We start from the raw sequence: 25,418 nt of genomic DNA on the forward strand, positions 1-25,418 counted from the left end.
AAAAGTCTGATGGTAATTTTGGAACATATTCAAGGATTCTGCTATGTCCTTCCACTGCGATGAAAGACAAATTATATTGTTAAAGCCCTACGTGCTATGCTTTAAGGGTAGCCCTTCAAGTTATGGTAACCAAGAACATTGTTTAAAAATCTTAAGTCATAATTTATTACTGATTATTTACCAGATCGATAAAGCTATCTACTTTACTATGCACAGCTTTACTTACACATAGCTGTTAGAAATACACATTTATCAGTCAAAATCAGAGACAACATCCAAACTGTAAAATGTAACCAGACACTCTTATCCTCTTTAAACAGTCTAATAAATAAATATAAATACATAAATATTGCAGAATAATAGTATATTCCTTGCACTAGTAGAGGTATATTATTTATCTGTGGTCAATAGTAAAATCTTGCTTTTATCTTTAGAAAGGGCATTTTAAATTTCTTACAACACAGCAAAAACTTAAGATCATTCATAAATGACTGTGACAGGATCCAGTGTGTCTGTTACCCTACAAGTACTTACCAAGAGGTTTTTTAGTTTAAAGCTTTTGGAACAGGAATGCTTCTAGCTTTGACTGTACCATAGGCAACTGCTGCAAATTAGCACCATTCACAAAATAATGAGAACATCAAATCTTCTCAGAGCATGAGGTAAAATGATATTCAAAAAGAAACAGTCTTTCAGTTTCTCATTGTTTTTGCAGTTTGAAAATGCAGTGCATCATACATACAGTTGGGAATACTCTCAGATTTAAGAAAGTACTTAAATTACACCAAATACTAAGGAGAGTTTCTGCACATCTGCTTTGCCAGTATCTACAAATGCATGTACAAAAAAGATAGGATATAGTTCCCTTAAGAAAAAAATATGCATATATATTCTTGAGCAACAAGATAAATATAGTTTAAATATACCCACAACATTTTCTATCAAATGTTGACATTACAAACTCAACGTTTTTTGCAACCCTTTTGAGGAATTATACTCAGGGAGATCTTTAACTGCTACACCACTCATCACATCCTATGATACTAGTTGTGATGTATTTTATCAAGCAATTGTAAAGCAGTTAATCTGGATTACTAGTTTTAAATTATCTTTTAGCGTATTTTAGAGAAGACCTTAATCTGTGACATACAAAAGCTTTTTTGAGCATGTAACAGTCTTAAGGATAGTCACCCCTTTGATAATCCTTTACCATTTTAGAAAACATAAGGATTTATTGCTTGAACTTCTTGTTCAAAAATACACAGTGCACTAAAATGTAACAATTCCTGGAAAATTAATTTCTGACATTGCATTTACAGCGGTTTTAATGAGTCCTTATATGCAGTTATTAGTCAAATGACCCTTCCTCCACCAGAAATAAAAATTAACGTTATTTTTATATGAGATGCTTGCTTTCTGACCTTTAAATAGTTCAACATGGGTTGGCTGTGCCAAAATATTAACAAAACCACATACAGATTCAGACAGATGGAAGCAATGCCATCTCAAAAATACTAAATTATGTCATCATGTTTCTCAGGAACTCTATTCTCGGCGTTAAAATAAAATTCCAAGAAAACAACAGAGCTCTGATTTCCCTTTCACAGACCCTGATGCCCATCAGACAGGTAAATTCAGTCCTATTCTCTATTTCGGTGATCCTTTAAGCTGATAGTGACATGACTCACTCCAGTATGAGCAAAAGAACTGCTTATGAGCTTTTGATAACAAAACAACATGTTTCCCAAATAAACTGATATTAAATTTGAATTCCTTCATTTTTCAGAAGACTGTATCTCCATGATTACAGATGTTGCTGAAATCATGTTTATTTGCATGTGGCTGTTTAAATCCTGCTCAGCTGATAGCCTCTAGATAATATAATGCTTTCAAAGTGCTGGTCTTCGGCTTTTTCTTTCACTCTCTGCTCCTCTAAGGTAGACACGAGTTTGTCCCTTTCTTCAACCACTTTCATCATCTCAGTAAAAATTTCATCTTCCTCATTCAGATCCATGTCATCTTTAAGGCTGTCTAAAATATCACAAAACAAGAGGTTAAAATCCAGATCACTCTGTTGTTATGCTTTGCATTTTAATTGTTGGTGTACAGGTTGAATTAATATTATAGTCAATGACAAATGAATTCAATAGCAGTTAATATTTTTCATGTTACAGCTCAGGGAAAATATCTCTTGCATTTGGGCCATTTAAGGTTGACCATTAAGGCTCCTAATGTCTAGAGTAGATCTTTTAGCAAAACTTAGACTAGAAGGAGTAGAAAGAGCACTACTTGTTTTGTAAAAACATTTAAGCTGGAATTTGAATTTAGTTTATACAAGGTAAAAAGCCCAACCATGAAATGCAGTACCTGTAAGAAAATGGAAGGTGTTTTTCACAAAAAGTATTGAAAACTGCCATCACTCACAATCCACATGCTTAGAACACAACAGGATATTTGGAGTATTCAGTGCTATTGTAACCCCCCCCTTCTCCCTGCATTCCTCCTTCCCATGCTCTCTTTTCTAATACCAAATGAAAGGACAAGCCCAAACTGTAATCCCAAGTACGTAAAAGCAGTTCCAAAATACCACAGTAACCGGTAATGCTACATTTAACATAAAAGCAGATAACCTCTTTTGTGTTTAGGTAGGTGGTGGAAGAAATTACTTTCTCTTGCTGCTCATCATCACATGTTAGTTGGATGTTGCTGCCTGCACAGCACAATTAGTGGAATTACATGTGCGAGTGCTTCTGATCCAGTTCAGTGTAAAACTGGACGGGTTAGCTTCGCTGTCTTGACTAGAAGTCAGACGAGAAGATCTCACAAGTTGTGTTTTGCTGGCCGAGCTGCACTCGCAGAAGAGCGCAGGAGGAAGAGCCTCAGCCACTCTAGACCTTAGTGGAGCAAGCAGGGGCTCATATGGGCATGGTCCATCACTGTGGGCTGGAGCACACTCTCCCCTTTGACTTACCATCAATGGCCATTTTCTCCCTCAGCTTTTGTTCCAACCTGCTTTGGTGGTCCTCCAGTTCTAGCTCTTGGGCTCTAGGTACAATAAAAAGCATGTTGAAGAGTAAGCTTTTTTCAATAGAGACGCATATGTTAATATTATTTCAACCAAGAAATTCCGTGTGCTCTCTGTCCAGTATTTTCTCCTCATGGGCAGTCAAGGCTAAAAGCTTTGCCTGTGCCTATATTGCCACAGCAACACCAGAAGTCCCACTACCACCTTTTGCGCTATGTATCAGATTAAGCTCCCTCATACATCGCAACACTTAAGGCTTTGACCAGCTGTGCTTTGTCGGAGGTACCCACAACATGATTCCGAATAGGACTGAACGCTCCCACACACGAAGGGCCCCGCCAGACCCTCTGCACAGGAACAGGTCCTGAGGCAAGGGAATGAACACGTGTGAGCGCATCCAGACAACAACGTTTTGTGTCCCGCAGTGCTAAAAACGGCCTGCTTTTGCGTTTTTAACTCTGCTTTGCAGGCAGTGCGAGCAGGAGGCATTGCTACCACAACACTCGAGGACAACCGAAGGGGAAAGAAAAGGTTTGGTCCCTGGCAGCATCAGCACAGCTGGGGAGAAACTGGGGAGTGGCTGGAGCTAGTGGCTGGACTGGAGCCCTGCACACAGCATGGGGGGCTAAGTGATATGGAAACGATAACTGGCAAGGAGCAGCCTGCACTGGTGTGAAATCCAGGGGTGAGTCATGACTGCTGCAGCTCTCATCGCTTTCCCACGTTGCCCAGAAATAGTGGAGAAAATAGCTGAGAGTCACCTCCACCCATCTGTTGAGTGCATTTCCACAGAGGCGAGGTGAGAGCGCTACAGCCAATATTGTTTCCATCAGCCACAAACAGTGGCATCTGAGGTGGTTTTTGTTTGCTTGGTGTATCTGCTTGTTTCTTTGCTGTAGTGAATTCCTAGATCTTTTCTCCTATGCCCAATAAAAACTGAGATAAATTTGTCAGACTATTTTTCTTCCACAGGAGAAAGTGCCCAAGTGTTCATTAGACCCACATTATGTAAAGGCAGAGCATCTATGTGCTCTATCGTTTAGAGTATCATGTAGGATTGAAATAATTGAACCACTGTGGGAGGGAGGGACTAGGAGGGCTCAACCTAAAATCTGTGTTCAAAACAGATTGTAGCTACTCTGGGTACGTTTATTCCATGACAGTCTCAAACTGCAGCACGCGGCGAGGTGTTCAGGTGTATTGTGAATACACTTTTCTCCTCTCCCCTCCCCATCTTTAGTACTAATGCTTGTCCTTACTTACATAATCAGGAGTTCAGACTCATAACGCATTAATTTATTCTTCTCCAGGACCAGCTGAAACCATTCATGTAGCATCTGAGTTTCATCCTTCATGCCTGAATCTGTTTAAAATAGGAGACTTAAGTGTGCATTATCAGCTTTCCTTCCAGTGCTCTTACCACTTAAGTTCACTTTAAATAGTCCTCATTTGTAAGCCCAGGTGAGTTCAAATGTAGATTTTTTTTGCTGTATGTAACTTATATCTGTAATGTCTGGGTAAAATACGTATAACATTCCCGTCTACATTTGGTTGTATGTTGTAGTTTATTGCAGTTAAAGATGCATTAGATTTAAAACTACTTTTGTTTTGGAAGTTAAGTTTTTTCTTTCAAATAATCATATAGACTTTCTTTTTTTCATGTGCACTTTTTCTTTCTCTTAGTCCTGCCTTTGATAACATAGTTTCTCTGTTGATACTGGACTCCAACAGCTGAACTATATGTATAAACAGATATCCCATTAACACAATCTGACTTCAGGATGTACATGCTGGCAAGTATCAAGTTAGTCCCTGCTTCCAGTGGGCATCAGACGCACAATCAAATCCTCTACAAATTTTCATTCATTTGCCAACTGGCCTCTAAATCTGCATCTGCTTTGAATGACGGGAAAGGCTGTGGGACAGGACAAATGTATTATTACTGCATGGTTTTGTAACACTTCAGGCTAGGGCATCACTGGTAGGCACTATACAGACATGAAACTTGAGATGGTCTCTCTCAGAGAGCTCACAGCTTGACTCTGCCTTGCTGAAGAGCAGGACAGATTTCTCTTTCACCAGGTGAGGGCCTTTACTGCTCCTAAAATGCCATCTATACAAAAATCTTTGGCAATGAAGAAACCCTGTGTGTTTTCAAGTGGCAAGTCAGAGCACATATGCATTTCTTTTCCTCACTGTCCTTTTTTGACACGCTCATCACTTCACATTTTCCATTCATTTTCTTCACAAAATAAAACCACTCCACCAACCTTTGGTGCAGAATTACAGCAGCAGCGATGGCACTGCAAACACACCTCCCACAACATCTGCTCTGCCCATCCGCCATCTGTTGCCACAAAATAGCGATCACTTGTAGGAAGCAAATATCTTACAGTACTCCAGCTTGAGGCAACAATTTAGGTGACACGCTGACCCCTTCAGAAGCACAAACCCAAGAGCCAGCCCCTGCTCCTGCCTCAGCACGTGGTAGTCGCACGCCCCACCACGCTGCAGCCCCGTGTTGGAGGCAGGGACAGCCGGACCTGGGACAAAGCAGAAGGAGGTGCTGCCAGCAGGCAGGGGAACACAGCGCTCTCCTCCTCAGTCCTTGCACCACGCTGCTAGACAACCAAGCATAAAAACCCCATAAATCAGCCTAGCTATTTTCTGTGGATGGAGACTTATGTGATTTCTCCTACTTTAAGAGGACTGCACCTTTATTTCAGATGACTGAGAGTGCTGAAATTTAAGCCCAAAGCTCTCAGGTTCAAGCTCCAGAGATGACAATTACAAGAGTATCATTAAACTAGGTTACCAGGTGAAGAGGTAGCCAGAGTCCTAGACAGTTCAGCAGTGTTTTGGATGCCTTTCTGTTGCAGTTTTGAAACATGCTTTGTTCTCAACCTGAGGAATTACCCTCTTGCATCTACTGCTTCAGCTGTCCCTCACTTTAACGTCAAAGCCAGGATTTGACTCCACTCCAGAACAGAAGTTTAAAGCCCATCTCCTCACTAACTTGGTTAGGGCAACCAAGTTGGTGAGGGGCCTGGAACACAAGTCTTGAGGAGCAGCTGAGGGAACTGGGGCTGTTTAGTCTAGAAAAGAGGAGGCTGAGGGGAGACCTCATCGCTCTCTACAACTACCTGAAAGGAGGTTGTAGTGAGGTGGGTGCTGGTCTCTTCTGTCAGGTGCCTGGTGATAGGAAATGGCCTCAAGTTGAGGCAAGGGAGATTTAGGTTAGATATTAGGAAAATTTTTTTTACTGAGAGGGTTGTCAAACATTGGAATGGGCTGCCCAGGGAAGCGGTTGAGTCACCATCCCTGATGATATTCAAAAAGTGAGTGGACAGGGTACTTCAGGACCTGGTTTAGGGGGCATGGTTAATGATTGGACTCGATGATCTTGAAGGTCTTTTCCAACCTAAATGATTCTATGATTCCTTTGGGCAGTAATGATCTCACCCAGTGCAGCCCTTTAGCAATCTTCCTGAGCAGGAGGGAAATTGTTGGGTGTTTGGGATCACCAGCCCATTTGCCTGCCTTCACCAGGCACTGTCATCCCAGAGAGCCTGGGTCACCTCCTGCCAGCGTCGGAGGAATGACATGGGCTCCCACACGGAGGACAGGAGTCACGCTGTCTTAGGTGCAGTTCTGCGATTTCTCATTAGGATTTGTCCCCAGTCTGCAGTTACCATGAAACGGGAGGATAAAGCAGCAGGAGAGGGAAGAGCAGTCTTGGTCTGATTTCTGCCCGATTCCATTAAAACTTGGCGGTAATGGATGTGTTCCTGTGGGACCTTCTAGGTCAGCAAGTGGTGATAAAAAATGTCTTCTCAGAGTGACTGCTGGAGCAGTTCTCGCTGGGACATGCCAACGGTGGCTTTTCACAGATCTAATGCAGGGATGCAGCATCAGTATTCAGAGCCTTATGTCTTCATATGCCACTATCCGAAGCATCGTGGTTTAAACCCAGCCAGCAGCTAAGCACCATGCAGCCGCTCACTCACTCCCCCCCCACCCAGTGGGATGGGGAAGAAAATTGGGAAAAGAAGCAAAACCCGGGGGTTGAGATAAGAATGGTTTAATAGAACAGAAAAGAAGAAACTAATAATGATAATGATAACACTAATAAAATGACAACAGCAATAATGAAAGGATTGGAACGTACAAATGATGCGCAGGGCAATTGCTCACCGCCCGCCGATCGACACCCAGCCAGTCCCCGAGCAGCGATTCCCCATCCCCACTCCCCAGTTCCTATACTAGATGTGATGTCCCATGGTATGGAATACACCGTTGGCCAGTTTGGGTCAGCTGCCCTGGCTGTGTCCTGTGCCAACTTCTTGTGCCCCTCCAGCTTTCTCACTGGCTGGGCATGAGAAGCTGAAAAATCCTTGACTTTAGTCTAAACACTACTTAGCAACAACTGAAGACATCAGTGTGTTATCAACATTCTTCTCATACTGAACTCAAAACATAGCACTATACCAGCTACTAGAAAGAAAATTAACTCTATCCCAGCTGAAACCAGGACACGAAGTTATCATCAAAATTTGATCTATCTTACTGTCAGTAAAAACATTGCAATTGCAGGTATGTGTATGTCCTGCACACACACAGAGGGTTGCTATTCCCTTTTTGCTGTTTTCTTGATTAGGCAAAAATATTCTTCTTTTTAATGTTTCCTCTTTACACTTTAAAATCTCTATATCCCTAATAAAAGACTATGTATCATAGGTTGATTGAGGTAAGCAAAGTGTAATGCACTTTGCAAAAATGCCGCTCATTTTCGCAAAATCCTCAGTGCAAACTGAAATAAAAATAGCCCTTGTTTTGCCTCCTCCTCCATCCCACAGAATGCCCCCCAAGTGTCCCCAGGGGCATTTTGTCCCTGAACTTCTCAATGTTTGTTAATAATAATGTTAATAGTTATTTAAGTCTGATGGAGTGCTTTTATGCCTTCCAAGGGCAGAACAAGCCAATGAAGTCATTTGCGTAACGCAGTACGACAGATCTTTTCAAAGGTTAGAGGGAAAACAATTTGTGACTTTGTTTTGTGAGCCATGCTGGCTTTTTCTTAAAGCACTGCTAAAGCAAAACTTTCCTCCTGGTTTACCCAAGTCTCCTTTGACCTAGCTCCCATTTGAAAATCAGATATTCTTCTAATTACACCATAGCTGTTTCTATTTTCCTCACTTTTGAGACAATGCCAGGCTGGAGAGGAGTATTTACCGAATACTGTTCTCCAAACCTCGACCTTCTGTTCTCCAGAGTGATGCTACGCTGTCCCTCCGTACAGCAGTCACACAGTAAAAGGGGCTCGGCCAGTTTGCACCTTTTTAGGAACAGCTAAACTTCATATTCCTTATTCCTACAGGTTTTTAACTGATTTATTTTGACTCTGTTGAAAGGTCTGAGAAACCTTGGATATGCTCCTTATGAAATAAAAAAATAGCTGCAACATGTGCAGATATTTGTTCATCTTCCAAAACATGGAGAGATTTCTTAATGTTCTCTCAACACAGATTTTCCTCTTTACCATCATTCTACATGATTTGTTTAGTCAACTGCTTTGGTTATGCTAATTTCAGTGGCAAATGTGTTTCAAGATTTTTATTTCTGTATTTTCTTGTAGGCAGAAGATCTCCATAAGCCTCCACAAATGTCAGTGGAAAACAAAGCAACGGTACATCAGTGATTTATTATTTGGTATTTTGAACCAGAATAAAGGGAATAACGGGCATGAAAAATTATTCATAGGACTGATATTATTTCTTTTTTTTTTTTTTAAAATGCATGAATTGTTGTCACTACAATTAGAAGATCATCAAAGCCTCATTTTGCTCATCAGTCTTCATGGCAGTTGTTTCGCACCCACGCATGTTCTCTTCTAATTCAGTTGAGGAGCTAATGAATAACTCCCCCTAACAAAGGGGCCATTCACCCCAGGCTTACAGAATTATTAGAGGAGAGTTGCGTAAATGTCACTGAAGACTAGTGTTTGCAGGCCTGTCTCTAAATTTGGTTATTCACAACCTTTGCAGCTCAATATTATTGCTGAACTGTGATCGTTTTCTAATTACCTTAATAATACCTATTAAATCACTTGAATTGCATAAGCGCAGACCTGCTTAAATACAACTTAACCTAATAAACACTAGTCATTCATTAAATAACAATGCTCATTATTTTTAAGAAGGTTGAACAGAGTATTAAACTCACCAATTCCTGCATCATTACATGTATGTTATTACAAGCAACAAAGCATTCACATTTTCTTTGGGAAACTTACAGCTTCATGCTTTCGCACCAGAAGAGTTATTCAGAGACAGTAACATCCTACATTTCAGTATCTGCCCTATTTGTAACTGGCCACCTACACACAAACAATCAACAGGGAGAAAAAATAGTACTTTCACCTTAATGAGGGCAATCCAATTACTAAGGATGGAAAGAGAATGAGAAGCATCAATCTCTTGGCAGACAGCCTTCTTTAGGAAATGTGATTGTCAAAACAGCAAAAACAAGAGGTGGCTCTAGGCCATTTATCCTGGTATTCGGTGTCTATCCCAAGAGCTAGAAGCCTCTTGTCCCTCTGTATTCTTGAGGTTTCCAAAAAACAACCACCCTTATACAACTTGGCAGTAAAGAAAAAAGCTAACACTGCAAATCCTCAAAGTCTTTTTAGCAGACTTCCTCACAGGCAGTAAGGTGAATGTCATTTGATAAAAGGTTATGTTTCCATTTAAGAAAAACAGATGCTAGCCTTTTAAATAACATTTGAAATAGGTTGGCACTATCAATTATAGGAAATTAGTTAATAAATGTAAAAGGTTGGGCAAACGCTCTCTTGCTGAACGGATTAGTTCAGTGTTGGAATAGGGGCAATAACTGCTAAGAAATATGGCATTAAAATAGCCAGCATGTAGAGATTGTGCTGGGTTGCCTAGCTAAGACAACAAGATCAGGTGCCAAAACACATCTAGGTTTTCGGTGTTGTGCAACTGCCTGTCATGAAAGCACAAGGTTCAGCTTTCTAAAACAGAGATAAATAAAGACACATTGGGCACAGTCCCTTCAGCACAGAACCGCGGCCCCCTCTGAAGCCCCTCACGCGCGCGGTTCACACTCCCGTCCCCACTGGGAGCCTGGCAGGAGCCCCCAGCTGTCCCAGCCCTCCGCGGGACGTCCCCCCAGCTTCACCCCACGCGTGCTGGGGAGCAGCGGCAAGGCTGGGCTGGCGGGAGGGTGCTGCAGTCCTGGGTGCTCGGGACTGCTGGTTCAGGCGAGGGAAAACCTCGCCTCCGGCCCGGGACAGGACGACGTCCGCGTTTTATCTTCTACCCGTTGGGGAAAAAGCGGTGTAGTTTGGGTCTGTGTGCCTGCATGCTGCTGTTGCTATAGCATGGCCACGGGCTCTAATCGTATTAATGGCATTTCACACTCCGGGAGAAGTCATTAAGGACTCTGTTACTAGGCACGGGCTGCTGCTGGCTTGGTAACTGAGATACAGCTCCTGGAAACCTCACTGCTTCCCTCCAGAAGATGGAATTAAGCTCAGGATGGGATTTAAAAAAAACAGAGAGGGAATGTAGATTCAGGTTCAATAGCGAGGCAAATAATTCCAAATCTGTGATGACCAACAGAAAATTCATAGCATTCAGCGTAAAGGTGCTTGAGCTAACAGAGTTTGAGGAAAAGGGTAAAAAATGATTTTTGTCCTTCCAGTTATGATTTCAGATTTTGCACTGAAGTTTATTTCTATGACAATCATTAAAACCCCTCTGCTTTGAAAAAGGTTAAAAAACCCACCACCAACCAAAGAAACACTGCTTCATTTACCTGATTCTCCTCTTAGTTCTCTCTCCAGTTTGACACCGAAAATCTCCAGAGCTTTTTGTCTTTCCTCCAATTCTTCTAGCTGGCGCTGGACTGCCTGCAAAATTGTAATGATACAAAAGCTACAGACATAGCTTAAAAATTCAGAGACAAAAGATGGCCTCAGTGGTTAGAGAAACAGCTTGAAAAGGTCTTGGAGGAGTCATGGAATTTGCAAACTCATTGAGTGTATTAGGTGCCTAGGCAATTTAATAATTCCACTAGGTATCTATTCACATTTTTATGTGGGTAAGTATCGTAGGTACTAAAAGAACCTCAGTTTTTCTGAACTTCAGCTCTCCTGATGTAAAACAGAGATCAGAACATTTCTGTGTCTCGCAAGGTGTGAAAAGTCAACACCTTACACACTGAGAGGCACATATTCCGAGATGCTACATGAATAAAGCTCATATAAATATTGAAGGTTTACAGCTAGAAAGCTTTGCTAGCTATTTTGTTGTCCATGGGGTTTTCTTATTTGTTTTGCTTTCATATTCCACAAGCCTTTGACACAGGAAGGAAAGGGTCTAATAGCTAAGAAGTGATAATTCAGTGGCACTTCAGGAAGGACTTCTACATTCATGGGTCCATCTCTTTTTAAATAAGATTTTCAGAGGTGCCATGTGGATAATAGGCATAAAAAACCTTAAAAGGTCGAATTGTTAAAGATAGATGCTCAGCAGTTTCCATTTCAGGCTGTGTTAGGGCATACCAAGCCAAGCCCTCAGCAACAGCCTAACAAACATGAAAGATGGTTCAAGAAGTTTGGACTTGATTAGTTCCACAAAGCAATAAGATACGAGGAGGCACGTATGCGTGCAATTTTACCTTGAGATAATTTACAATTCTCAGATAAAAACTATAACATAGTTGCTCTTGCTTCGGATTAAATAAGATATGATTTTTTTCCCCGTGGGTTTTATTCTGTCACAGATTTTATAGTAATGGATAGCTATTAGCATTTTCTAAAATCCACTGTCTGGTTCAAACACAAAATTACTCTCCTTTTCAGTCATACATTTTGCAAAAGCACTGATGTCTACAAAAACAGAGATTTCAGATTCACATCTGAAAAACAACATACTAGTTTTCTTTTTTAATTTAATATTGGTACAGAAATAGCAAGTAGAAACTCCAACCAAAACTATCCACCTGCTATAGTAATACAACAGAAGATGATGGACAACTCTGCCTTCAAAAAGCCTTCTTCCCTCACTACCATATCTTGATTACCATTACAACCTGAATTAATGAGATTAAATCTAGCTCTACCCTATGCTACAGTACAGAAACACACAAAAAGTGCTAATGGCCACATAAGCCATTAAGGGGTGGGTGGGTGGGTGTGGGTGTATGCATATAGATATGTATGTGTGCTAAGTGAAAGAGATAAACCTGAAAATTTTGACAACTGAGACAACACAGTCTGAGATCAAGTTGTGCAGAAGTGCATTCCCAAATCTTTGAACAGTAATTGGAAATAATAAAGCATTAGCAGAGCCCAGAGCTTTTCCAGCATTTTCTGAAGAGCAGGGCTTCTATAAAGTGAAGTGGCTTTGCATCATTAATAAAATGGTTCACTTTCATTACGGCAGAGAGACAATAAAAACCATCACTGTATTTTCATACCCTCCTGTAGCATATAGGGGTAATATCTGAATTTCTTACATTCTCGGGGGCTGATGTTATTTGCTCTTTCTATCTCTTTCTCTCTCTCTCTCTCTCTCCAGTGTATTCTTCTCTTATTGCTAGTCACTTGTTTTTCACACACAATTACAAAATTATGATGATCTCCTGGGGCACAAGTGGATTTGTCACATATAGAGGTGCGAGACCCTGCCACATACATCTTCCTGCTCCTGATGGTTTGGGGGGACTTCAACCCAGAAGGCAGTGAGCCGCAGCGAGGAGCGAGGGGAGGTACAGAGCCCACGCTGCGTGCCCCGTGTCCTCGCTAGTCACTCTTGGGAGACAAATGGGACATCTGCGAGCTAGGTTTTCACCTGTGCTTTGTGAAGCCTCTTCAGCTCCTCTTGCTTAATCAATTGCTTTGTCTCCTTCTCCTGCTTCCTTCTCCTTCTGAGAGCTCTTTTTGCCTACAAAAGGGTGAGAGGAAAAAAAAAGGCAATCAAAGCATAAGTACACCATTAAAGGTTTCCTCAAACCTTCCCCAGAATCACAGAACCACTGAGGTTGGGAGAGACCTCTGGAGATCATCTAACCCGACTCCCCCGCTCAAAGCGAAGTGAGCCACCGCAGGGTGCTTGGGGCAACCTAACCGAAATGAAAATATTCATGTGGGAGTATTTTCATTGACTTTAAATCGTTACAAGCTCTTACTGCAACCCTAAGCGAGCGGGAGCTGTGTCTATCAATAAAAAACGTATGAATCACAAAGTTGACTATATGCAACATACCACTATTGGTGGCTTCTGCAGACATCACCATGATCAGGGAAGAAGCCAGGCACAGGCAGGAGGAAGCATCAGTTTAAAGAAACTCAACCCAGTTCTATTGCTGTAGCTGCTAAGTAAAAATTCACTTCGGATCACTTGTACCACAGTAAGAGGGACGTATCCGAAAGAAACAGCCATCATAGGACACTACCTGAAGCTCTACAAAACCTTCCCCAGTGCCATTTCTCTACTGCATTACGGAGGTTTTTTGCCTTTCCCTGGGGTGCTGCTGGGCTGGCTGAGGGAACCGCCTGCACTTGAGCCATCTTGCTCTTGACCCAAGCTATCTAGAAGTGCTGCAGGGCTGTGGGTTTCCCATTTTGGAAGAGACAGAATATACGAGCACCATAGACAAGATGATTAAAAAACCAACAAGCCAGGAAGCCGCTAAAATTTTTTCCCACCGAGTTTTGCCAGAGACAAATGGTGTACTGGCAAAATAGCAGCCAGAACTGGTATGGAAAGAGGTGCTAGGAGGCAGGCGAGAGAAACAAGCTGAGCGGGGAACATGCATCAGAACTGAATCACTGCTAACGCCCGCGTTTCACCCCATTTCTGGCAGCTGCCCCGGCAGTGCTGCCTTCCCGCTGCCTGGTCCTGCCTGTCCCTGCGGCTGCCCCAGCGCCCGGGAGTTGCTCCTATCCAGTTTTCTCCCACATCGCCCTTCTTTTCTCTATTTTGTTTAAACTTTATTTAATTCCCCATAACATTATCTCCCTACAGATTGTCTTTCCTGTAACAGGAAAGATGCGTGATGAATTCTGACATCTCAGCGCATCCTGACACAGAGCCACTGGCGGGACGTGCCACCACACATTGCTGCGCTTCTGCCCTGTGGCACTTCGGTTCCTCTGGAGCTGTGCAATTGGGTTTCTATTGAAAGCCCCACTTAGCTTTCAGCTCAGATGTTTTTTCAGCATACTGGGCAGCCTTTTGCTTCGCTTTCCTTTTTTTCCCCCCTCAAAGGCAACAAATCAAAGGGCCATCTCGTACTATTAATTCCACTTACTGATATTTCCCCTCCACAGGAAGGAGGTAAACACATTTCTGATGAGCTATTCAGGCAATAAAAGCTCTGTTTCTTCACACGAGAGCTGGGTATCAAGAGTTCACTGGTGCTTTAACCCCACGGCTCCTGCTAGCCACAGGAACCGAGCCGAGGCTCGGAGAGCCCGCCGCGCAGCCGGCCCTTTCGGCCGGGGCCGGGTGCGACTTCGTGGCCCACACAGTCGTGCTGATCAGGATGAAACACAGCGGTTTCCACACAACCTGCCTGTAGTGCCTCTCAAATGAAGTTGCATTTCCCTAAGGGAAATCTGCATCTGTTTGGTTTAATTTTTTCAATAGTTTGCTTGTTGGGCTACATATTAAGGCCACTTAAGAATGCAGCTTCACAGTGGTTTCAGTGAAACATGTCTGTTTGTCAAATTAAGACCTCCTCTGTCAACGCTGGTGTAACCTGAGGGAATTAAAGATCCAAAGAGGAAAAAGAAATTTTGATGTTCATCTGTCTTAAAGAGTTTTAATGTATTTTCTCCCCATGACGCGTAATCTCCACTGATAAAACGTTCCAATCCCCACTTTGAGAAATTGCTGTATGTTTTGGATCAAAATCATACGATGAATCTTAAATACAGTCCAACTGAGGAAATTTCTTTCCGTTTCCAAGTCAAGATTACCTTGTGTGTTAACGAATGCTTGGATTCAAATTCGTCATCGGAGGAAGAAGTAGAATACTCGATAGCTTGTTTTCTGACAGGTAGGTGTTCACATCCTAAATGCAGAAACAAAACAGTCAGTGAAGCAAAAAATACTGTTCTTTACTTACACAGACATTTTGCACCTGCCCTGGGTTCTAATCAGCAGCACCTAGAGCAATTTGGAAATTTGGCTGACAGCATTAATTAAATTTTTGATCCCTGTCAAAAACTCTGTCTGGGTATATTTGATTTTTTTCCGGTATCACATACAAATAAATTAATTCCTTGAGCACCCTGCATGTAGCTTGCTGTTCTGAACGCACTCAACGTTCATTAAAATGTATATCTGAAGTTAGCCATATTACTCAAATGATTGTATAAGGCTCACTATACAGTGTAATTGAATGCAAAAAGACTGAGCCAGCTCTTAAACAAATTACCCTTATGTGGCTTGTAGCATCTGGCACCCATTTTTACTACATGACATCTGCTCAGTGTAAAATAGTTGGCGTCAGAATGTCTGGTCATATAAAAAAATCACAAATGTAATCAGAAGCAAATGGACTAAGAGAACAAGGCTTTATCACACAGCCTCATGCAACATAAATATTTCATTAATTATGTCTAAACAAACGTCACTTATTTTTCTGCTTTAGGAATATTATCACATCATTGAACTGCTGATTAGAATGCCATAATAAGTCAGGAAAATCCATACATCATAACAATGCACTCCATAAGGAAAACGCAAAGGCTGCCTTTGGAAGAAGCATGCTTTCAGAATTATAAATTAAATTACATTTAATTGCAGCAATTTTATCATGCCTGTTATTCCAGCATCTTGTTTCAGCTGGGTGTAAATATTTGAATTTCTTCTTAATTTGTCCAATTCATAGCTTCTTTCTCTTTATTTCAGAAAATAAAATTGCTTTTGGAACATCTGTCTCTATGCTTCAACCTGCTACAGGGTTAATGATTAACAGCTGGGCAGCATCTTGGAAATGTACATTATTTAAAGCTAACAGTGCCATTTTTCTTCATATCCGCGAGGTAACGGTTGGCTTTCTGTGTGCAAGTTGTATTCAGATTAAAATCACTTCCCATTCTCCCAGTGTAAATGTTTCTTCTTTGCCTTGTCCGGGATCCCACTCCTGATGTAGGACTTTTGTCTCAAGCCCTAATTTAAAAATCAGGATCCCTGAAACCTGCCCATCCCAGGCGGTAAAGCAATGAAAGCAAATGCAAGCGATTTGAGGCAGAAATTCTGATTTTTGTCGGCGGTCTCAATTTTAGAAGCACCCCGTCCTTGCGTCAAAGAAGCCGCAAGCTCAGAGGGTCCAGTGGAGCCGACACGTCCTTGGGCAGCGGGAGGTGCAGTAGCCCTGCCAGCAACGCCAGGGACTCTCCGCTCCCCCGGGTGATTCCCCTGCCCAGAATTGCCCACGTCTGCCGACCCCCACCTCCCCGCCGCACAGCGCTTGGAGTAGGGACGCAGCTCCTGCTTGCTGGCCTGCTGGGGACGCTCCGATGGCTCGGGATCGCTGGGGTCCCGCCAGCGGCACGCGCTGCCCCGCGCTCTGCGGACCAGAGCGCGAATCCACCCACCCACCCACGCCGCGGCCCCCAGTGGGGACGGTCGGCCATAAGGCCCTTTTCCTAGCGTGTGAGGAGGTGGAGGAAGGCACGGGGGTATCACAGTTACTATTCCTTTCGAGGAATAAACTCGCCTGTGTGGCTTTTCCTCTTGCAACCAAAAGTTTGCAGTAACCACCCTGCGGGTCAGGCTGCCGGTGAAATCAATTCCATAATATGCAAGCGGGAAACCCAACAGCCCGGCAGGCCTGGAAACACAAGCAATTACACGCTCCCTTTCTTCTCCCAGCTGTGGGAATAAGTGACTGCTTCCCCGTGTCCTCCTCTTTGATTGATATCAATAATTTAAAAAGCGTTACAAGGTCTAGAGGAAAAGCAGCCTGCCGTAACACAAGGGCACCTGCCTCCTCCTCGGGGGGGTGACTCGGGAGCTGTTTGCTTTTCTGGGACAGAAAGAGGGTCAATGACTTCCCCAAGGACTTCCAAGAGCCATCTCCTGAGCGCTAGGAAGCTGATGTCTGTGCGTGGAATAGATTCATGACATCTACGATGCCTATCTGCTACGGAGAGCCGGGTATTTGCACCTTGCTCTGCAGAGAAAAGCCATTTACATTGCTGCGACACAGCTCAGCCTTTGAAGAGATGCGGTACCCAAAGCTCTGTGAGACAACAGCCACGACTGCCATCAGCAACGTCCTTCGTTGCCTCCACCTGAGAAGCCTACAGGACAAAGGACCACGTGAAACCACCCAGTGATGAGGCATCTGATGGATCTACCTGTGCGCATCAACAGTTACGGTCTCTGTCACATTTATTGCATATACATTTCACAGCGCTGATGTTCTCTGCTAACATGATATGAATAATTGAAGCATGGGCTGCTCCAAGGAGGTGCCTGGAAACACACAGCAGAGTGTGACAGAACTGGGATGAGAATACAGGTTTTTGGCTCCCAGATGTGTGGTCCTGCCACATTTCAGGGATATAGAAACAGTGGGACAGTGCATTTCTCTCAACATTAAAAGGGCAGCCACTCGGTGCTCTGCTCAACGATTTTTCTTTGGCTATATCCTTGGGCGAGAGATCAGAAATACACTCTAAAATGTACACCAGATGCAAATTTCAGCTTCGAGACAACTGTAACAAGCATAGTAAGAAATTACCTCACTGAATGAACTTCCTTTATGCAGAGCTAAGAAAAATACCACAAATTTATTTTATTTTTGAAGAAAAACAAACAAACAAACAAACCCCCAACCACAACAAAATAAAAAAACCCCACCACTTTTCCGTGTCACAGCATCTATGTGTTCTGCTATAGACAACTGAGCATTAATCCTTCCCATCTCTAAAGGGGTGGGATAGGCAGAATTTAGTCACCAGCTGTGAGGATTTGGACAAGGAGTTCACACATAAAAATGTTCACCTTACGGACTTTTACACTTACTGGGTCATTTAAATCTGAATCTTAGAACTGCAATAGTAAAGTTAGATAATAATAATTTGTCTACTCCAAATATGACAAGCCTTACAGCTCGATAGCTACAGAAGAGATCTCAAAAACATACATTTTTTTCCAAATATTAACTCAACATTTCTAGACTTGGGCTTTCTCTCTCCAGCCAACTCCCATTTTGAAGGAATGAGATATTTATTACTTATTTCTTAAGTACTCCAGCGTCTCCGTAACTTCCAAATTAACATATGTTATTCTAGAGCTTTTCCTCCGCAGCTAACACGACTTTGGATCACAAGGAACTGTCAGCCATAGTTTTAGTTCTTAATTATAAAGGGGAAAGGAACAAATATTTCTGAAATCTTTATTAATCTATTCTTGATTTTTACCTGACAGTAGCTGCTAGGAGTTTGGTCAAGAGCCCTTTCCAGCATAGCTGATTTACGGCTGTCAAATCACAGGAAACTGAGTATTAATTATTATTGTTATTGAATCTGACAGTGTCACAGAATACTCTTCAAAGTACAAAGTTGGAGGAAACCTCCAATTCTTGATATTGGGACTTGGTATCCTCATATGCGTATGTCATAAGAGATAAGAAAAATTACATCCATAAAATTAAAATTCCTTCCTACGGCCAGTTTGTTACAGCTTGGTAATCCAAGGGTGAGTCTCAAAGACCCTTTGCTTTGGCCTAAGTGTGCTGCCATTGAATGCCATCAGTGGTAAACCCTTGCTGTATTCTGAGGGATCAACTGAACCAAAGCCCAGTGCTTTTGAGAAGCCCTCCCTTAACATATAACCCTAAGGTACTGGTTTTCCCAGGAAACCTGAGGTTCCCTGAACAAAGAGGGAGGTGTCCTATGAAGAGGCGAAGAAGGTGATACCTTCTGCGGGACATGGGAGCACTGCTGATTGTCCTGGAGATGTATAGGGAAATCCACCACTGCTGTCACTCTGCATGTCACAGCTCACCTCCCTTTCCTGGGGTGTTTTTGTGTCACAGTAATGACTGTAGTCTAAATACACAGAAAGTCTTGGAGCAGGAACTGTTTTTATAACATGATGTTATATATTAATCTGTTGGCTTCCTCTGTAAATGTCCAAGATTGCATATTTTTATAAGGTCATTGGAGTTAATCATGACCGCTTTAAGTACTTCGGTGTTTTACAAAAGAGAGAGGCAAAGTCACACATATCTCTTGGGGCACTGGTGTCCCAAACCAGAGGGGAATTGGCACAAGGTAGGAGATGAAGAGAAAGGCCAGTAGAAATCAAGAGTGGGCTTGGCTATTTGGCTTCACATCTCTGCTTCTCCATGGGTTTCTCATGTGGCACATAATGTAATCTTGCAGTGCCTCAGTTCCCCTTCTAAAATACTAAATCACCGAAATGACAGTGTCAGTTCAGCTGCCAAGAATATTGCAAACACACACGCTTTCAGCAGTACAAAGATGCAGTAATGGGAACCGTGTATGGACCCAAAATATTTGCAAGTAATCCCTTTTCAATCTAAAAGTGCACAAAACCAGCAGAGATCGTAACACATCTAATTTTCTCATCAGCTGAATTCGTAGCTCTGCTTAATGGTGCAAGCCATTTAAACAACACACAGTCACAAACTGAGCTGTAACAACTCTCACCTCATCTAAGGGACGATTCTAAGGATGTTATCACGCGATTCCTACTCTGTCAGGGACAGAAATATTCCTCCCACGTCTCCATCACTATCAAGAAGCAACTCCTGAGTCCCAAACATCTGCCAATAACCAACCACTTTTGTGGGCTGGTCTCCAAAAGGTCTGTCCATAAGCCAAGAGCAACCTAAACCCTGGATCCACTACTGCGTCTCATTACAAACACTCTGCTGACTGCAACTCTCTCATACAACCTGGCTTAGCATTTTTTTTTACTGTTGTTTTTCTGTGTTATTAATGATTTTTAGTATTTATAACTAACACAGCACTTTGGCATTTTTTTTGAATTTCAAAAGGGCAAGTAGGCTTAGGAGAGATCAGTTAGACATCTCATTGATTGATTTTATTGATCAAGTTTTGGGTTTCTTTTCTTTTTAAACTGCAGGTTGGAACCCAAAGGAGGAATCAAAGGACAAAAGCCTCAAAGATATTTGTGCAGCAAATAAAAAAATCTGGAATTGCACCTAGAAACTCCAGTGTGGCTATCTGGGGACATTTGTATATTCTACAGGCAAATTCAGATAGGATTTTTGGGTTTTTTTTAGACCAAACTCTTACTGAAATCAGTGCATGAACCCCCATTCCTTCAGTAAGATTTGTCCTAGGTCCCACACAGGTAGTCTGTGCAGCCAGATCTCTGCACAGCCCAAAATTTCCAGGTGGCTCTGAGGAACAGCTCTTACAGAACAGAGAGAAAGTGTTAGCCAGAAAGTCTTTAGACCAGGTCTGGATATCAGGAACTGGAATGATCTGTATGGAAGGTGTAACTTCAGGCATAAGTTTGAGTGACAGGCAATCTCCTGCTGACTAATTAAGATCTCTGTTTCCTCATGCTGAGCTTCAGCTGGCAGCTGAACACTTGGCAGGAGATGACAGAAGGACAGAATATAGTTTTAGTTTGGACAGACACCTGGGTCTGAAACGCAGAAGTCATCAGCATAGGAAAGACATCTGGACATGTATTTGCAGATGAAGTAACTAAGATAAGCTGTAGGGAAAGATGAGCAATGTAACACAGAAGTAGTTGTGTAGGGTGAGACAGAAGGTCCTTCTAGTCTGTCTCCAGCAGTGGATATCTAAAGGAACACTACAGGCACCGGGTGGTCATACGAGACTCCTCCTTTTAACACTCGTCCAGCCTCCAAGCATTTTTTACTTCAGGAGCTTTCTAAATTGGAAGAGGTTTCTAAGCATTTGGTTAATCCTCAGTGGATTTCTCTTCAATGAGCTTGCCCACTCTCATCTCAAGCCCATGGACTTTTATCACCCAGCTCATTCTTTGGCTCCACAAGCAAAACAGCCCACTGAGGCAGAAAACACCAGTGTAATGTTAGACCAACCATACTTGCACAGGACAAGTCTGCCTGGCATCAAATAGGATAGAAAAGCCCTACTGCAAAGAGCCAAGAGGAGTATGAGAAAGAGCCTCATTAAACTGATTTCTGCAAGGTGCTGGGAGTATTTTTTTTTCTTTAAAGAAAAGAAATTTTCTGTGATTCACGGTAAATTTCAAGAGAGAAGAATAATGATATGTAACATGGGCTAAAGCTCGTCATCATGTCTGAAATTTGCCAAGCCTGGGCCTCAGACAAGTGCCAATACAAGACAGAAATGCCATTCTAGAGAGCCAAGCAGAACTTGGCTCTTCATCAGTTTGATTTACTCAAATATGGATGTTTGAAAAAGTTCAGGGAGCTGCAATGTTGAAACGTTGAAGACGACAGATTATTGGGCAAATGGCTAGATCAAAGCTGCGGTTTTTTCTTCTGAACAGACTTTGCAATGTCTACATTCAATAATTGTAATAAATTAGTAATTCCTCTTCTGGCTTGCACAGCAGAGGAATGCAACACATATGAAACCAGCACGGTTTTCAAAATACTTAAAAGAAAGTATAGTATTATTCAAACCTGACATGAACTTTTCCCATTTTAGTAGGAACACAATGTATTAATTATTGTAATACATCTAGTTAAGAGCAAGTCAGCTTGCCTTAGTTGATGGGTGATGACTAGGTATAGGCTCAGAAAAAGCCTCCTGTTGGAGACCACAGCATGACAAGTGTGAACACTAGCAGCTCCCTGTGGCTTCAGTGCAGTCCTTGGCATCCTCTGGCTCAATGGGGATGTCTGATTTTACAAGTTGTTAGATAAAGGATGCTCCAAGAATCTGATCCAAAAGTTCAGGAATGAGAGCGGGAGTTATTCTGTCGATTCAACGAGCATCAGATCAAGTCTCATATATACTGTACATCTTCCTCACAGTATGCAGTACTTCTGAAGCAGAAAGGATACAAAAAGGATCTGGCAGCTCACTGGGAAGATTCCAGTGACTTCATGTTTTACATGCAGATTGTTATTTTAATAGTGCAGCATAGGGGCAATTTCGGGGTTACAGTTTGGGTTGCAATTTAATAAGGTAAGAAACAAAAGGTATGTCAACAAAATTCAATAGGTTATTTAGTTAAATAACCGACTTTCTGCAGTGGGCTAGTGGAAAGACGGATCAGAGAAAGACAGGTGGGTGCAGCTCTCATACCTCATATTTCATACCTGGAACAGTGCTGCACTTAATTCCTTCTGAGCCTATGCTCAGATCACTCAGATTGCTCTTTGTCTGACGTCAATATTTCTTAGGCTCATCTGCAATTTTAATACTAACCTTGTTCTTGCAAGCAAACATGAAAATTGATGCCTTTTAATCACTGCCCAGATAGCCTCACAAATAGGTCAGAGTAGGTCAATAAGGTGCTATCTCCTCTCAGATAAAAGACAAGGGGATATTAATGACACTGCAAAGCTCCCCAAAGTATGTCTAGAGTTCGGTCACTACAACAGCAGAAAGAGCTGAAGAGACACCTGCTGAGAAAGCACATACACAAAGCAAAGCTTCTTGCTATCGCAGCCATATTTCTTCAGTCTCTGAGCTCCTCATGGAAAGGGTAGCAAATGTACTTCACGCTGCACTGGAGTTTGTGGGGCTCATCCTTCGGCCTGCCGGCTGTACTCCCCTTTCCACAACACGCTCAGTGTCACAGCAGCAGCTGCTCTGCACAGCATCCCACTCTGCCTCCATCTTCCTTCCACCTCACCGAGTGCATTTTCCTGACCCGAACACATTTGAACAGCAGCGAGCAGCAGACCAAACTTGGGTGCAGCGAGCTGCGCTCTGCTTGCAAATCTGCTCTGCTCCTTTAAACCAGCAGAAACTCCTAAACCTTAACTAAAAAATAGATTTATTAAGACTTCCTGTGTAGAAAGTAACTATAAGTGAAATGTAACATACAACAATGTGTTTGCATGATCAGACATGGGTCTTTTAAATGTTAAGTGCTATTACATCATCAACATCATTTAAGAATAATAAAAATAATTCCACTCAGGTCCTCACCTGTGGAAGGATAACATAGCCTGTCTTCTGGAGAACGGTCCTTCATGAAAGGCAGAGATGACACAAAGGAATTCCTTTCTCTGTCATGAACTTTACTTCTCAGTCTATCAAAGAGCAACCCAAGACTACCCTTCTGTGCAGAGTCATCCAGATTGTCCTTGGAGGTGTTCTTGGGCTCTGGAGGTGAAAGAAGGAGGTACTTTTCATTACAAATAAACATGTCATCCTTGGGAGCCCCTGGAGGAGTCTCTTTAAAGGTAAACTTTTCTAGGAGTCCTGGGACATCCTCCATCCTAGTGCAAGATGATTTCTGAGGTATACCGGTTGTCTTGGAAGGCCTGGCGTGAGAACTGTAGACGGGGAAGGATACCTCCTTGCTTAGAGATCTCTCTTCAGAGCCGACAGAAAAATTAAATGGATTTGAGAAAGGGCTCCCATTTCCTAAATATTCTCCTGCCCACTCCCCTACTTTAAGCTGCTGTGGCTGAGTGTTATTTGCTCTGTTATTGTTACTGTTCCTTTGGCTTAGGGAATAGGCAGGAGTACTGGGAAAGCTGAAGAAAGTTTGTTCTGAAGAGGCTTTGACTTTGCTGTCCGAGTCCTGCTTTAGTCCTTCTGGAGATGAGGTTAGAGGCTCCAAAATGGACCTTTTGATAGCATTGGCTATGAGCCTCAGTGGTGATTTCGGCTGGCCAGCTGTGTGCTCCCTGGCAACTGCATCTGGACTCCTCAGAGCATCTTTTGTATTAACTGGCAAAGCTGGTGGAGCATCATCTGCAAATAAGAGAGGCACAGGACAAACAGACAGTTTGACCACATCTTTTTTCCAGTCAGCATCCTTCTCCTCACAGGTCCACAGCACTCCTTTGTTTCGATACCCTGGTCTGGTTCCACCTAAGTCCATCCTGTTTGAATCACACAAGGGTCGCTGTTGAGTACAAAGCACCAGCCTCTTCTTTGCCTCCTTCAATTCTTGCTCAAGCTTTTCTTCTGGGTGCCTTGTATTTTTGCCGTCTTTCTCTTTCAAATCCAGAGATGACAGCACTTTTGTCTTCCTACTAAAATCTTCTGGTTCAGAGGTATATTTCTGGGGTTTTTCCTTCCAGCCCTGGGCTCTGTGTGTCCCCACGTCACTATCTGTATCTTCAGGATGGGAAAAATCAGCAGCCAGTGTCCCATTCCCAGGAGGGGTCCGTGGAGAACCTCTGGTGCTGCTCTGAAAAGGACAATGGGGCACATAGAGATGGATGGCTTCAGGCATCTCTCTGGCTTTTTCTTTTCTTTGAAATACTGGGCTGTGGGGTTTGAAATGTCCTCTTGTAACTTCTGGTGGTTTCTTGTAAGAAGCCAGCTGTGAAGTGCATGAAAAAAAGATAATATTTGGGGTAGAAAAATACAGTTGAGTGTATCTTTTATTTCATGTAATATTTTAATCAATTTTAATCTTAATGTAATACTAATAAACATAATATTTAATTTATACACACATACATATGTAGATGATAATACAATAAGAAGAAAACCTTTTCTCCCTAAAGGGCTAATATTCCTCTAGGAGCGGAGATCTAATACTACTGGAAATTTTAGTAGTCTAAAAATAATGTTATTCCTGCTAAGAATCTGTCATATCTTTATGAATTGCCTACCATGTTTTCCCTAGAAAGAAACAGCCCTATCTACAGGAAAATAAACAAGAGCAGATCTGCTCTATTCTCCCGTGTGCATTCCAGTTGCATCACCTTAGATGAAGCACAAGAGACCATCATTCATTCTCTCTAACTGTTTTTATAATGTTGCATGCTTATATAGTGCAGGTAGGAATGAATGAAGTGAACCAGAAAAGACTGTAAAATGCAAGACGGTAGTTTTAAACAATTCAATTAGTTCTCTCTCATGATTATTTTTACTTTGGTGAAGATTTAAACTCATTACTCTAGCCACAGAATTCTGCTGGAGATAGTAACAAGGATAAATGCCCACATTATCTAGCCAGCAGACCAAAACTAGAGGGGTTTTTTCCTTCTTAAAAGGGAGGCATTTCATCCTCAATGCTATGTGATAACGGATGGTGTGAAGGTTCAATTCCTGTTTCCACTTATGTGCCAGATTCCCGAATTCACACGGGTGAAACCGTTAATCTGACTTCTCATTTCCCAGGAGCACCAGAAGTAAGGCAATAATGATTACTCCCTGTTTCACAGTTGTATTTGAGGACTAAAATTA

The 25,418-nt window shown here is 42.3% G+C and overlaps 1 protein-coding gene across 1 annotated transcript; it reads right to left on the minus strand.

The window, feature by feature from the left end:
• Positions 1-1,846: 1,846 nt before the first annotated feature.
• MICALCL (MICAL C-terminal like) lies at positions 1,847-24,456 on the minus strand. Its single transcript, XM_010563915.1, has 7 exons — positions 23,196-24,456; positions 15,039-15,133; positions 12,907-12,999; positions 10,868-10,961; positions 4,289-4,388; positions 2,972-3,045; positions 1,847-2,031 (listed from the first exon to the last, which is right to left on the minus strand). The coding sequence occupies exons 1-7, from the start codon at positions 24,454-24,456 to the stop codon at positions 1,847-1,849; spliced, it is 1,902 nt and encodes a 633-aa protein (XP_010562217.1).
• Between the last annotated feature and the right edge of the window lie 962 nt (positions 24,457-25,418).

The sequence above is a fragment of the Haliaeetus leucocephalus genome, unplaced genomic scaffold, assembly GCF_000737465.1.
Source record: "Haliaeetus leucocephalus isolate CR32 unplaced genomic scaffold, Haliaeetus_leucocephalus-4.0 Scaffold173, whole genome shotgun sequence".
Lineage (NCBI taxonomy): Eukaryota > Metazoa > Chordata > Aves > Accipitriformes > Accipitridae > Haliaeetus > Haliaeetus leucocephalus.